Here is a 15,923-nt window from a genome sequence, read left to right on the forward strand (position 1 = left end):
GTACTGCATCTGTTCTCTATGTGGTCTCCTCTACATTGGAGAGACAGGATGTCAACTTCTGGAGCATTTCAGGGAACATCTCTGGGACATGCACACCAAAAATCCTATCACCCTGTAGCCGACCAGTTCAACCACCACCTAACATCAACTCCATTCCCCCCCCCCTCCCCCCAATACTCCCCCAAGTTCATGCAAGTCCTGAGTCGCCTCCACTGGCAAATTCAAGCCATTCACCAACTGAAGGAAGAATGCCTCACCTTCCACCTTGGGACCCTCCAACCACACAGCATATATATCAACTCCACCAGATTACAAATCTCCCCTCCCCCCACCTCATCCCAGATCAAACCCTCTAATCAGTTTTCCCTTTTTTTGTTATGAAGTGGTGAAGCAGAATTGCTATCAAAGAGTAATGAAGGAAAAAGCGGGACACCTCAGGATGTGTTGGAAACTACCTTTACGAGGAAAGTGGGAGCCTTTGTTAACAAACCAGCCAGTCAGGTATGATTCTAACCATAGCATGTCCAGTAGAATAAGATTATCTTCTCTAAGCAAAATACTACCAACGTGTTTCACCGTAGTGGGAATCAATCACATGTGTTTAGATTTGATGAAATAAAGGGCTGGATTACTTGACTAGAGAGTTTGAGATGTCATCTGATGGCTCGTTCTCAGATTTACAGTCTAATAATATTCAATGTGTTTAGTCACTTTCTGCCAATCTTTTGCTCTTTTTGTAGATGTTCCTATTGCTTTGTGAATGTGAAAGTTTATCGCATTGCTGTGTTTGTGTGATCTTTTTCTGGCATGTATGTTAAAATAGAAACATGGATGCTGCAGAAAAATGCCAGCTGACTGCTCTGTGTACTAATCACTCATTCAGTATGTCCTTCCACTTTCAATAATCTATACACAATCCTCCCCAGATCCATCTGTCTTCACCGTGTTTAGAACTGTGCCATCGTGTCTGTATTGTCTCTCCCTATTACTTCTGCGAAAGTGCATCACCTCACATGTGACAGTATTAAATTGCATCTGCCATTTGTCTGCCCATTTTGCTATCCTATCCTATGTCGTGTTGCAGTTGATTAGTATCAGCCTCAATATTTTCCACCCCTCCGAGCTTTGCATCATGGACAAGTTTTGAAATGTTACTCTGTATGTAAATGCCCATTCATTCATATCTAGCAATAAAAAGGAGTGATGCAGACTTTGACCTTTGGAAAAACTACTGTCTTTCATCCTCTGTTCACGACATAACTCTGAAATTTCCTGCAGATTTGCTTTGCTATCTTTCTGCCTCTACTTGGAGGTGTGTAGGACACGCTCAGTATTTTACTCATCCCCTCTTTGCTTATCAGCTCCAACAAAATAGATTCTGTCTTTTCCCCTTCAATCTCTCCAAAATGACAAAGTCTTTCCTTAATTAATTTTGCCACCCAGCTCCCTTCCCTAGCTTTCATGAACATTTTATTTCCATGACTGTTAGCATGTGATACTCACCATTAAGTCATGTTACCGTTATCATCATTATGTCCTGGTGCAACTGACTACTGCTTTATCATGTTAGTACAAAGCATTGTTGAGTAACTTGCCACACAGTCGAGCAATTCAGTTGACATTTGAAAACAATAAAAATATAAATTACAATGTTCATTTGCTGTTTTTGTTACTTCCCTGTACCACATCTAACAAACCTGTTCTGTGCCTACTTTCTACAGGTCACTGCTGCCAATATGGATTTACCATTTGCTGTATTTGCACCGAAAAATGTTGAATCTGAGGACACTGATGTCATGGTAAGTCAGCCAGTGAAAGTTAATTCAAGATAGACTATTATCAAGACTTTTAAAGCTATTTTAGAGCAACTTTGGAGCACATTGTGTGTTTTTTATACCATGAAAATGATCATCTAGAAAATTAAACTAGTTCACTAGTGTGGATATTACCTGGACAACTGATAAAAGCTTCAGTTCAGATTCTTGGGAATATGATCACATCTCATGTCACTAAAGGGCTGTATAATTTTCTGATCTCTAGTAACTAGGATTTACTAGACTTGGATTCACCACTGCAGTTTAGTTTCATTTGTAAGATGTAGTAGGATTTGATCAACTTAACAAATTATGATTAATTATTTCTCACTCTCTTTCCCCATTTTCTTAATATTCTGAAGTGTATATGAACATTTAAATAGGCAAGTATTTGAAGTTGCCTCAAGCTGGTAGTGTTGTAGTTTTGTCTTACCAACAAGTTTTAATACCCCCTTAAGTTTACAATTAAGTTCAAGATAAGTTGCCAGTATGCCAAGTTATTATTGTGAGGGTGCGAAAACAATCTTGTCACAAACTTCTGCTAATGGCGCAGTTTCTCTACCTGTTTAGAGATGTGTGAAAGCAACTTCTATTTTCCCTAATTCTGTATGTACTATATTGCTGTCTCCTGAAAACCTGATATAAAAGCTATAATTGGGGGAGAAAGTGAGGACTGCAGATGTTGGAGATCAGAGCTGAAAATGTGTTGCTGGAAAAGCGCAGCAGGTCAGGCAGCATCCAAGGAACAGGAGAATCGATGTTTCGGGCATAAGCCCTTCTTCAGGAATCATATCTATAATTCCCTATATGTCAGGTTATACCCATCCATATGTTGTTACTCTGATCTTCGTGATCAACCTGTCTGCCATCCAGGTTATTTCTGTTGGTTAAATAGTTTGCGCAAATGCTATAAATTGGGAATCCATTATATCCAAGTTGACGTGATCTTTCTGTCTTCTTATCCCAGGTAAATCCACCTGATTCTCCTATTCCAGAATCACCTCTGCATGCCAGTCTTCATTCAGACCAGTCCAGTGGGAGCAGTGGCCTCACACAGGATGAATTTGTTATGGTGGAACTTGTAAGTTATTTTATTCATGGCATTTTGAGGAGCAGGCAGATAGTTCATTCAGAATTGCAAGTGACATTGCCCAAATTGTAAAATTTAAATTAACCTTTCAGGTCATTGATTCTATGGTCTCTGAGTATTTAAAATTCACCCTACAGCACAAAGAAAAACCATTTTGTCCATTGTCCCTGGGCTGATGGGAATGATCTCTAAATTTTATTTTAAAGAGAAAGCAATGAAATGACTGGGGGAAAAAGTGTTGGCTGTTCATCCAATATCTTATTCAGTGAATAGCTAAAACAGACGTGCCAGAATGACTCTTAGTTTAATCCCCTGGCCTGCATCAAGTTTGCTATCTTGTGGGATTGTGGTAGGAACATTTCAGTTTGCCTCTGTTTTGGAAGAGGAAAATATGCTGTGTTTCCAGCTCCTTAGTACAATCCAGCACCCCTTTGGAATTTTGCAATCATAATGGTGAGAAAACAATTAGATCGAGCTGTAATTCCCTGTGGGGTTAAATGAGTAACAAGTAAATGATCCCTGCTAATGGAAAACATCCTCCATTCAAGAAATCATTGCTTTGCAAGTAAAAATTACAGTTTAAAAAACCAAGAAGCAGGAACATATTGGCTCTTTGGTAATTTAGTCTTTACTGTATAGAAAAGTTTATCAGATCCTGCTTTACTGACTATATACAATGTGTTCATCTCTTAAATTAGTATTTCAATGTCCACTAACCTGGGGTATGTTCAGTTATCAATCATCACTTTTCACTGTTGGTGTGACTGAGATTGGAAACGTGTCTTCATGGTAATTAAACCTATAATTATATCATGTTCAAATGGTGCTTGACAAGATATATTGAAAGTACCTACTTGAGGTACACAGCGTTGTGATTTTACTGTTAACCTACGCCTGAACAGTTAGAAAAATATGGTAGGGACTGAGAACTTAAGAAAGTGTAAGCTGTTCAACGCAACAAATATCATTCTCCCGCTCATCTTGTAACTGCACCTTATATGGGCTATACAATGTTATTAATCTTCTGAATAAATGTTTTCAGTATGTGTCAAGATTGAGTAGCGCACCATCACCACAAAATAGCTGTTTATAGCCTCCACTATCTATAATGCTACAGCATTGCTCACAATTATACAATTAATGGTAGAGCCTGGGTCGCGTTGTAGAAAAGAGAGACCTAGAGGTTTATATATACAGTTCTTTGAAATTGCATCGCAGGTAGACAGGATGGTTAAAAAGGCGTACAGCACGCTTGCCTTCATTGTTCAGACCTTTGAGTATAAGAGATTGGATGTCATGTTGCAGTTATACAGGATGTTGATGAGGCCTCATCTAGAGTACTGTGTGGGGTTATGGTCACGCTGTTATAAGAAGGATGTTATTAAACTGGAGAGGGTTCAATAGAGATTTACCAGCATGTTTCCAGGAATGAAGGGTTTGAATTATAAAAATAATAGGATATGCTGGGACTTTTTTTTAACTGGAGTGTAGGAGGTTTAAGGGTGGCCTTATATAGGTTTATAAAATCATGAGCATAAATAAGGTGAATAGCAAGATCTTTTCCCTGGGGGGGGGGAAATTCAAAACTCGGGGGCATATTTTTACGGTGAAAGGAGAAAGATTTAAAAGGGACATGGGGAGCAGCTTCTTTACACAGAGAATGATTATTGTGTGGAATGAACTTCCAGAGGAAGTGATGGATGCAAGTACAGTTACAACATTGGAAAGACATTTGGATAAGTACGTGAATAGTAAAGGTTTGGAGTGATATCGGCAAAATGCGGGCAGATGGGACTCATTCAGTTTGGGAATATGGTCAGTGTGGACTAGTTGGACCAAATTGTCAGTTTCTGTGCTGTATGATTCTATGACTTTTTCTTCAAAAAAATGAACAGTGGGTGTAAATGAGTGAAAATTAGGAAGTCAAAAGCATAGAGATTTTTTGAAAGCTTACAGAGATGACAATACAGAAGGGTTTGGAAGAGTTTCAGGGGACAAAGAATTGATATCACAGAATAGTAACAGCAGAAGAAATGGACAATATGAACATCTGAGAGCTAATGCCAAAATTGAGAGAGCTGTTTCACAGACTAGTCAAGCAACCCCCAATCCTCATACTCATGGAATGATATAATGGTTACATACCATGTCCCAGACATACCATCACCATCCTTTGACATATTCCATTCCACTGGCAGGACAAATCGAAGAGACACAGCACAATATTCTACAGTCATGAGGCTGCTTCTCCATATTGAGCATCACTTGGGGGAAGCACTGAGGATAGAGTGAGGAATGTATTCTGGATGGTGAGCTTCAGTGTCCAGTGATTTGCCCATAGTGTTCAGCAATGCGTACGTTAGGTGTATTAGTCAGGGGTAAATATTGGGTAGGGTGGAGGAATGGGTCTAGATGTGTTACTCTTCAGAGGGTCAGTGTGGACCTGTTGGGCTGAAAGGCCTGTTTCCACACTGTAGGAATTCTATGATGTGCAGGCTGGGTGGATTAGCCATGGGAAATGCAGGGTTGGGAACGGCGTGTCTGGGTGGAATGCTGTTCAGAGGTGTGGATTTGATGGGCCAAATAATCTGCTATTCTACCATTGCAATTCTGTTGTGAATGTGAAATGACTGACAGGAGAGGAAATGGGACTTTGTAGATGAAGTAATACCTCTGGGGCATAAGTGAAGTCAAATTACGAGTTGACAGAAACATGAAATGAGTGTTCCCCCAAGAGTTGAACAAAGCACTAATATTTTACACTAAATGTAATCTGAGGAGGTTGAGTAAGATTCAACTAAAGGCACCAAGTTCTTTGTATTTCTCCAGAAGGACTGGAATCATTGTGTCTCGTGGAGCACTTGATCAATCATATTAGTCCATGAGTATCCCAGTTCTGCCCAGAATATTATCAGTCCCTTTATTTCAACTGATAGTGTTAGCTCCATTTATAGCATTCTCACCAATGAGTCAAAAGGCTTAGGATCCAAGTGTCACCATAGAGACTTGAGCACAAAAATGTAGGTTAACATTTTAGTGCAATACTGATATAATGATACATTGTCCAAGGTGTTGCCCTTGGATGAGAAGCTGACTAATTCTCTGTCTGATCTCTGGTGGTGCTAAAAGAATTCATGGCGCTATCCTTGGTGACCTGCCATAATATGTAACTCTTGATCAGAATCACGCAAAGGGTTTAGGAACATAGGAACAGAGTTGATTGTTCAGACCCTATTCCAGGTAACGATTGATTGGCTACGTCAGTGCCATTCTTCTACCAAATCCCTTAATGTCATTACTCTCTGGAAATCTATCAGTGATGTCTTGAACATATTCAGTGACTGAACTGCTATAGCTCTCATGGACAGTGATTTCCAAAGATTGACTACACTCTGAGTGAAAAAATTCTGTCTTGTCTCACCCTAGGTGGCTTACCCCTTTTTCTGAAACTGTGTCCTTGAGTCTAGAATCCCCCCTGCAGCCAGGGGAAACATCTGAACTCACTCTCTGTGACACCACCTCTCCTTCTGAGTTCTTGAGGTTACAAATCCAGTCTCCTCAATTTGCCCTCATTGGACAGTTTAGTGAACTCACTGTATGGAAAGAATATCCTTTCCTTGGTAAAGGACCAAAACTACTCTTGGTGCCCCAGCTAAATTCCCACTATGCAGTTGAAACAAAGGTCAGTACTCCTGTATTCAAAATTTCTAATGATAAAGATTATCTTACTATTTGCCTTCCTATTTGCTTACTGCACCTGCATATCAGCTTTCAGTGACTTATATACAAGGAGGACACCTTTTATACATTTCCCACTCTCTCAAGATTTAAGAAATATTCTGAACTTTTGTTCCTCCTTCCAAAGTGGGTCACCTCACACTTGTCCACATTGTATTCCATCTGTCATGTTTTAAACCACTCATTCAGCATCATTGAAGCCTCTTCACATCGACCTCTCAACACACTTTTTTCCTACATGATTTTGTGACTTCCACATAATTTGCTTGTGGACCCTGCTGCAGTAGAAGTGGCAGTAAATATAGTTTTGTATAAATATAACTATGCCTTACTTTGCTGATTTTGTTTGGAGTCTGTTTCAGATTCCACTGCTCAAAGAGAAGGAAACTTGAATCTGTCCCAGAGTTTATTCATTTTTAAATCTCTGACTCCAAGAAGTGAAGCAGAAACTCTGAAAAGAAAACAGAGACACTGGAAGAGAATAAGCAGGTTAATGTTTTGAACAGAACCTATTAGAAGTTGGGCTGCTTTCCAGTAACACAAACACAACACGGGAAGTTTAAAAGCAGACCAAATCTCCTATGAGCAGAAACTTGAATCTTTGTGCATGCAATGAGTGGTTCCATTCAGGAAGAAAATAAGTCCCACTTTGTCATACTGTTACATGTAGACCAATACTTTTAATCCAAATGAGATAGATTTGTAAACAGGTAGATAGATAGAGTAAGAAACTAGCAGTGTAAGCTTTGATTCAAAGGACACTTCCTATTGTATCAGATCAATCTGTGTAAGTTTGGGCTGAATATTGTTATGGACCAGACCAAAACCCATCAAAATATATTAAGTGGGTAGCCTAGACCCTAACTATTTCTTATTTTAAAGGTAAGTGTATTGTGTTGCATTCCAGATACAATTTGATTAGTCAAACTACTTGACTTTAAGCAAAACATACTTTACTTTTACACTATTGTTAAAATACAGACAAAGTAAACAAAATAATAATATATATTAACTACTACTTGTTAACTGTTCCAATATAGCACTATCCCATAAACACACCATTGACAAAGGCAAATTCAGTAAAATAGATTTTCTCACGTGCTATTCTAGCAGCAGGAAGAGAACCCCAGCATTTAGCTGTAATAGAGAGGAAGAAGTGCTTGTGCATCCAGCTTCAAGACCCCAACAACTACAGAAAGTTAAAACTAAAAATCCTGGTTCTGTGGGAACTTGACCCCACCCATCCAGGCTGCTTCTATTGTTCCAACTTTTTAAAACAAAACTTTATGGCCTCCCAGGCTGCTTATTTTAAGCAGACTGCTTGTCACATCTGTCTCAATCTTTCTTCATTAAAATGCCTCTTAAAGCCATAGTATTGTCACAGTGTTAGTTCAGAGGCAGATTAGGGTGGCTAGGTGATGGGAAATGTTGTTCTGAAACCCAGAAGAAAAGTTGAAAACTGCAATATATCCTTGTGGTTTTTTTCTGTACATTCTGCACACACACACGTTCTGAGAACTGGGGCGTTGCGCAATGGAGAGGCGGAGAGACAGATAATACAGATCTGATCATAGAGAATGTAGGAGTGGGGAGGCAGGTCATTTTCATTCGTTCCTAGGATCTTGGTGTCACTGGCTAGGTCTTAATTGGTCTGCAGACCCTGGTGTGCTACCTTCTAAAACTGCTGCAATTCTTGGGATCTCGAGAAACCCAGAGTGCTGCTAGGAGTAGTGTTCCAGGGTTTTGTGTTAGTAACAGTGAAGAAACAATGATGAATTTCCAAATTAAATCCCATGTGGATTTGGATGGCAACTTAAAGATGATGGTGGTATTGCTCTTATATGTCTGTCACCCTTGACCTATATGGTAGGTGCTGTCCGAGGTACTTGGGTAAGTTGCTGCAGTGCATCCTATGGATGGTGAAGATTCCTACCACAATGCATCAGGTGTCGAGTAGCTCAGTGTTGAAGGTGGGGGTATGGGGTGCCAGAGAAGCAAGCTGCTTTGTCCTGGATGGTGTCATGCATCTTTCAGGCAAGTGGACAGTATTTCATCATACTCCTTCTGACTTAGTACAATAGAAATTAGGAGTAGGAGACACTGTTCAGCCTCTCAAACCTGCTTCGCCATTCAACACGATCATGACTGATCACCCAACTCACTATCCTGTTCCCACTTTTTGCCATATAATCTTTGTTTGATTTCTTTAGCCCTAAAAACTATATATGACTCCTACTTTAAAACATTGTCTTTTTTTAACCTCCACTGCTTTCTGTGGCTAGGGTTTTCTGAGGCTGACACTCTGGGTGAAGAAATTTATCCTCATCTCAGTCCGAAATAGCCTGAACCATATCCTTGAACAGTGACACCTGGATCTGTACACCCTGATCATCAGAATATCTTGAGTTTACCCTGTCTTGACTTGTGCCTTTTAGATGGTGGACAGGCTTTTGCAAGACAGGAGGTTAGATACTGAATGCAGAATTCATACTCTCTGACCTGCTTCTTTTAGATACAGGATTTATATGTTTGTTCCAGTTCATTTTCTGACCAATGGTGACCCTCCCAGGATGTTGATATTCAGGAATTCAACAAGAGCAATACCATTGAATGTATATTGGTGATGGTTCGCTTCTCTTCACTTGATGATCATTGACTGGCACATGTGTGGTGTTAATTTTACTTACTTCTCATCTGCCTAAGCCTGGACTTTCTCTTGCTGAATATTGACTCAGACAATGAGGTGTTGTGAATGTTGCTCAATGAATATTCTAACCTTGTTATAAAGGGCAGGTCATGGATGAAACAGCTGAAGTTTGTTGAATCTAGAGCCGTATTTTGAGAACCTCAAGAGTTCTGGTGGTGCAGTGGTAGTATCCATATCTCTGTTGCAAAGGAGGACTTCACAGGGTCAACTGCTGTTTCCAGTTGTTGATAACAGTGCCGAGATCAATGCCAGGCCATCCGTCTGGTTTTATGCTTTTCTTTAGTTTTTTTGTGCTTTGATACAATTGAGTGGCTTGCTAGATCATTTCAAAGAGTAGCTAGATGGCAGATTGCCTTCCCTAAAGGACATTGGCAGACTGCATGTATTTTTATGACAATCAACAGTGGTTACAGGCTACTTTTTAATTCCATTTTCCTTTATTGAATTCTGATTTACAATCTGTTACAGTGGGATTTGAACCGGTGTCTCCAGTCTGGGGTTCTAGAATAATAGCACAGTGACATTACCACTATGCCACCTGGTGGAGAGAGGGCAGATAGATTGCAGAAGCATTCATTGGATATCTTGTGTGTGACAATTGCTCCTGCAGGCCCAGAAGCAGTGAAATAAAAGCTGTGAAACTTAAGGTCTTTTGCTCACCAAGTGTCCCAATGCTAGAGAAACCGTTTGCATGTGGTGAAAATAGAATTGCTGTTAAAATGTAAGGTTGCTGCCTTATGTACACATTCACTTGAATTTACACTTCCTCTGCAAAGCGGTTTAAAGTCAGAGTTGGGCATGTTTAGGGAGGATGACACAGAATCTACAGACGGTTCTGGGTAGGTTGAATGAGGTTGAAAATTGGCAAATGGACATTGTTCATTGTGATCTGACTGGCCACTCAGCCATTCAGAGGTTCCACGCGCTGATCAACATTGACTTTCTGTTTGAGAAATCAATGAGGCATATGGATCATGCAAGGCCACACACTGAAAAGAATTAGAGAGATTATTGCAGTTGGAATATAATGTGATGTCATGCATTTTGGCAAGAAGAATAGAACAGCTGAATATTATTTAAATGGGGGAGGATTGCAGTAAGCTACAGAACAGAGAGATTTGGGAGTCATCAACTATGAATCACAAAAAACTAGCATCAAAGTTCAGCAGATAATGAAGAAGGCTATTGGATTGTTAGCCTTTATTGCAAAATAGAATATAAAAGTAGTGAGAAAAGGATGCTGGAAATCCGAAACAAAAACAACATTGCTAGAGAAGCTTAGCAAGTTGCACAGTATCTGAAGAGAGAAAACAGAGTCAACAATTCAAGTCAAGTGTCCCTTCTTCAGAGATCTGCAAAAACCAGATAAGGCACTAGTCAGACTGGATAGGAATACTGTGAACAGGTTTGCTCCCATTATCTTAGGAAAGACTGGAGGCATTCTCAAGGAGGTTCACGAGGTTAATGGAGGATTCCCCCGCTTATGGAGGAATTTTCTAATGGGGAGAGGTCGAGTACATTGGGCTTGTATTGGCTGTAGTTTGAATGAAAGGAGACCTTATTGACATATAGGATTGTTTGGGGGCTTGAGGGTATAGGTGCAGAGAATCTAGGACCAAGGGCACAATCTCAGAATTAGGGGTCATCTATTTAAAGACAGCAATGAGGAGTTTTCTCAGAGGGCAGTGAAGCTGTGGAATTCTTTACTGTAGAGGATTGTCAAGACTGGGTCATTTAAGTACAGTCAAGACTGAGAGAGATTTTTAAGCAGTAAGAGGATCATAGGTTGAGGGGGCAAGGCAGAAAAGTGGAGTTGAGGATGATCAGATCGGCCATGACCTCACTGAATGTTGAAGTAGACTCATTGGTTTGGCTTCTGCTTCTCCATCTTTTTGTCTTCTGGTTTGATGCATGTGGAATTCCTGTTTTGAATTACTTTTTAATTTTGCACCTGAAACAAACCTGCCTCAATCTTTTGAAAATTTAAAATCTTCCCTGTTGAGTTGCAAGAAATTGCAACTGTTGAAGGCAATTCAGGATGGGCAACATCCTGATGCAGGCCTTGCCAAAACACTCCCATCTCAATAATAAAGAAAAGTCATAATGCAATTGACTCCTAAATGGTGGCAATATCGTCAAAGCAGTTAACCAATTAGCAATGTAGATTACTTATGTCTTCGGTATTGTGGATCAGCAACCTCATATGAATAGGAAGGATTTGGAGCGATATAGGCCAGATGCTAGCAGGTAGGACGAGATTAGGGTGGGATATCTGGTCAGCATGAATGAGTTGGACCGCAGGGTCTGTTTCCGTGCTGTACATCTGTATGACTCTATACTCAGATTATCACGAATTAACATCAGTTTTTACACACTTTTCCATTTAAAATATAGCAATTATGAAACATTGGTATTCCTGCTTTGAATGTTTTCTGTTGCACTTACATCACAGAACATTCAACATCGATCTGCTACGATCAAAGAATCATGTTAAATGTTCGTCTGTCTGACTTGATCAACCTGCTCTGTTTCACTGACCATTTAATACTTGTATCTGCTGGTGCTGAATTCTCAAATGATATAAAAGATATGGATTTAAACCTGCCTATTTAATGTTTAGTTTGTTTTAAAATAAGTCATCAAGGTAATTGTGGCAATTTTTTCTTCCCTTCTGTTGTTTAGAAGCCAGCCTTTTCCAAGGATGATTTTCTGCCTATGGATCTGGGTACCTTTTATAGGGAATTTCAGAACCCTCCTCAACTGAGCAGCCTCTCAATAGACATCAGTGCCCAGTCAATGGCTGAGGATCTGGTAAGAAAATACAGGCTTCTGTTTAAAATAAAATACGTAGTGCAAAATCTCAACAGTTCAGAAATCAAAGTACTTTCTCTGTTTGACTAATTGTTATTGTGCTGCATTTAGATAAACTATAAGTTTTTGTTCATCTCACCTCTTTAGCTGTAATTCTCCTACAGAGAGGAGCGAGAGGTAGCAAGTGTTCCCGACTACCTGCAGTTAGTTGAACTAGAGCAATTGAGTCAATTTCTAGATTAGTGTGGTGCTGGAAAAGCACCGCAGTTCAGGCAGCATCCGAGGAGCAGGAAAATCGACATTTTGGGCAAAAGCTTTCATCAGGAATAGAGGCAGAGTACCTGCAGGATGGAGAGATAAATGAGTCAATTGAGTCAATTGCCCAAGGATGTAAAACTATGGATATTTTAAGGATCAGCCTTTCTTTTATAAAGTCAAATGTTACACATTGCTCATAATGTAATTAATATGCTCCATGCTGCAGCGCTGTAACTTTTCATTATTACAGTTTTGTTTTCTATTATCTCATCTTCAAAGCAATTCTCTTAAGCCAAAGCAATAGAGTTCACCAGGGCTCATCACTTTGAGGGGATATGCTAGGAGAGATCTTATGACTCCTCTGCCCATCTCCTCCTTTTCCTCCAGCAGCCCTGTTCCACTTGCCCTGCATGAAGTTGATTGGCTTGCGATCTTGAGGAACGCTTTTATATCACCAAAGTTGAACATGGCTATTTACTGTGACGAGTAAATTTGAGTGGCTTGCATACCTGAAAATTGGCTGTAAACATAATTAGGTGACCACACTACCAGATTTGCTGAGGAGCCTGGATCTTCACCAACACATTCCATCCTGACCTTTAAATTTAACTGGACCACCTCCCTCCCCTTCCTGGACCTCTCCATCTCCATTAATGATGACCGACTTGACACCAACATATTTTACAAACCCACCGACTGCCACAGCTACCTGGATTACACCTCTTCCCACCCTACCTCCTGCAAAAATGCCATCCCGTATACCCAATTCCTCCGCCGTATCTGCTCCCAGGAGGACCAGTTCCACCACAGAACACACCAGATGGCCTCCTTCTTTAGAGACCACAATTTCCCTTCCCAAGTGGTTAAAGATGCCCTCCAACGCATCTCGTCCACATCCTGCACCTCCGCCCTCAGACCCCACCCCTCCAACCGTAACAAGGACAGAACGCCCCTGGTGCTCACCTTCCACCCTACAAACCTTCGCATAAACCAAATCATCCGCCGACATTTCCAACACCTCCAAACAGACTCCACCACCAGGGATATATTTCCCTCCCCACCCCTTTTCCACCTTCAGCAAAGACTGTTCCCTCTGTGACTACCTGGTCAGGTCCATGCCTCCGTCCAACCCACCCTCCCATCCTGGCATCTTCCCCTGCCACCGCAGGAATTGCAAAACCTGCACCCACACCTCCTCCCTCATTCCATCCAAGGCCCTGAAGGAGCCTTCCACATCCATCAAAGTTTTACCTGCACATCCACCAATATCGTTTATTGTATCCATTGCTCCCGAAGTGGTCTCCTCTACATTAGGGAGACTGGACGCCTCCCAGCAGAGCGCTTTAGGGAACATCTCTGAGACACCCGCACCAATCAACCATACCAACCTGTGGCCCAACATTTCAACTCCCCCTCCCACTCTGCCGAGGACATGGAGGTCCTGGGCCTCCTTCACCGCCGCTCCCTCACCACCAGACGCCTGGAGGAAGAATGCCTCAGAACACTTCAACCCCAGGGCATCAATGTGGACTTCAACAGTTTCCTCATTTTCCCCTTCCCCCACCTCACCCCAGTTCCAAACTTCCAGCTCAGCACTGTCCCCATGACTTGTCCTGACTTGTCCTACCTGCCTATCTTCTTTTCCACTTATCCACTCCACCCTCCCCCCTGACCTATCACCTCCATCCCCACCCCCATTCACCTATTGTACTCTATGCTACTTTCTCCCCACCCCCACCCCCCTCCTCTCATTTATTTCTCCACCCTTCAGGCACTCTGCCTGTATTCCTGATGACGGGCTTTTGCCCAAAACGTTTTACTGCTCCTCGGATGCTGCCTGAACTGCTGTGCTTTTCCAGCACCACTCTAATCTAGACTCTTGGGCTAAATAGCTTGTCTGGTCTGATAGATTCTATTTCAGTCAATTGGGACCCAGGGTGGAATCCTGGATGGCTGAGGGGTACTGCATTATGGTTCAGGGAGATCAGCTTAAAAAGCTCAGTGAAACCATCCCAGCCTCATAAAAAACAGTCAATTGAGTGTGATATCAGGCATTTGCTAAGGCTTGTGAAATTACATCAACATCTTCAAGGCAGGAGCATTAAAGAGGGTGTTATCAATTGGGACTGATGATTGTAACATTTTCTATGAAGAACCTGAGCAAGTGTTTCAGCATTTATGATAATGTTTGAGTCATTTCTTCTCTGCAGAAAGCCTGATTGAAATCAATAAAAACAGAAACATTGGTGCACATGAACTGACTTTATGATGATGAAATGTGATGAATGGGGAAATGCAATGTAGAAAAGGAATCTGCAGTACAAGTATAGATAAGGTGAGGTATCAAAAGTGCCATGAAATTTTGAATACTCACCTGAGGTAATGAGGACCTTGTTCCTCAAATATGGTGAACTGTGACTCCAGCACTGTAGCTCTCCAAAAATGTTAGTCAAGATCACAGGCTGAAACTGAGGTGGGCAGCTTGATAACCCACTTTCTGAATCAGGGGTGAGAATTTCACAATTAAATTATAAGAGCTGTTTTTTCCTCTTCCATTTTATTTCTGCTTCAGGATTCTTTGCCTGAGAAGCTGGCAATCTATGAGAAGAACATGGAAGAATTTGATGCCTTTGTAGACACTCTGCAGTAACCAAGGACAGTATCTTACCCTGCTTCAGGAACTATACCTGCAGCAAAAAAACTGAAGTCGAAAGCTGTTTTTCTTCTGCTATAAATAAAATGTATATATTTTTAGAAGTACAAAATCTCCTTATTTCTATAGATGTTCTACCTGCAGTCTATAAGTACATTTCAGGTTGTACTCACTGATTTGCTGCTGTATTGAAAAGTGAGAGTCTATCTTAATTTACTGTACACACCTGTGTAAATATCTTGTAAAGCCAAGCAATATTTAATCACTGCATTTGTTTATATTGAACTCTGAAGTCTTGTGTCTTTCTTGCAAGCCTGGTTATATTCAAAAGATGGTTTCTAATTTAAGGTACAGCATGTTGTTCCTTTGAGCTGTCATTTGTAGCTTCTCACTTCACTGTAGAAAAATAAACGACAAAAACCGGCTGGGCTCGTACCAGTTTGGTGGTCTTGGTGATAAAGGTGTAAATGTACTTCCTATTTATAATTTAAAATATCCTGATGAGCTTTTCCCTGTTCCTGTGCTAATATAAAGCTAAAAACAAAATGAAATAGTTGTATTTATTTCCCTCTTGTCAGTTCTGGATATGTCATGATGCGGTGGACTTCACATAAAATACAAATTGCGGACGCTGAATGAATTCTGATTCTGAGACAGTAAACCTGAAGGATGACAACCCTTATGTCAGTCCACCCAGTTACATTTTGACTTTGTTGGGGGAAATGGTCAACCAAATATGCTGCATATGCTGGAAATCTAGAATTTAAAAAAAGGTCACATGACCTAAAATGTGGGCCAGTGCTGTGATGTGTGCAATATGAGAAAAATGGATAAATATACAGAATTTAAACA

At 40.7% G+C, this 15,923-nt stretch overlaps 1 protein-coding gene across 3 annotated transcripts in view; it reads left to right on the forward strand.

The window, feature by feature from the left end:
- Positions 1–15,539, forward strand: part of atg13 (ATG13 autophagy related 13 homolog (S. cerevisiae)) — an 87,248-nt gene extending 71,709 nt beyond the window's left edge. For all 3 annotated transcript variants that reach the window (XM_060838420.1, XM_060838418.1, XM_060838419.1), the window contains 5 exons: positions 384–501; positions 1,722–1,799; positions 2,782–2,895; positions 12,032–12,160; positions 14,991–15,539. In XM_060838420.1, coding sequence (XP_060694403.1) covers positions 384–501; positions 1,722–1,799; positions 2,782–2,895; positions 12,032–12,160; positions 14,991–15,068 — 517 coding nt within the window. In that variant the 3' untranslated portion in view covers positions 15,069–15,539. The remainder of the gene's footprint in view (positions 1–383; positions 502–1,721; positions 1,800–2,781; positions 2,896–12,031; positions 12,161–14,990) is intronic.
- Positions 15,540–15,923: the final 384 nt, after the last annotated feature.

The sequence above is a fragment of the Hemiscyllium ocellatum genome, chromosome 18, assembly GCF_020745735.1.
Source record: "Hemiscyllium ocellatum isolate sHemOce1 chromosome 18, sHemOce1.pat.X.cur, whole genome shotgun sequence".
NCBI lineage: Eukaryota > Metazoa > Chordata > Chondrichthyes > Orectolobiformes > Hemiscylliidae > Hemiscyllium > Hemiscyllium ocellatum.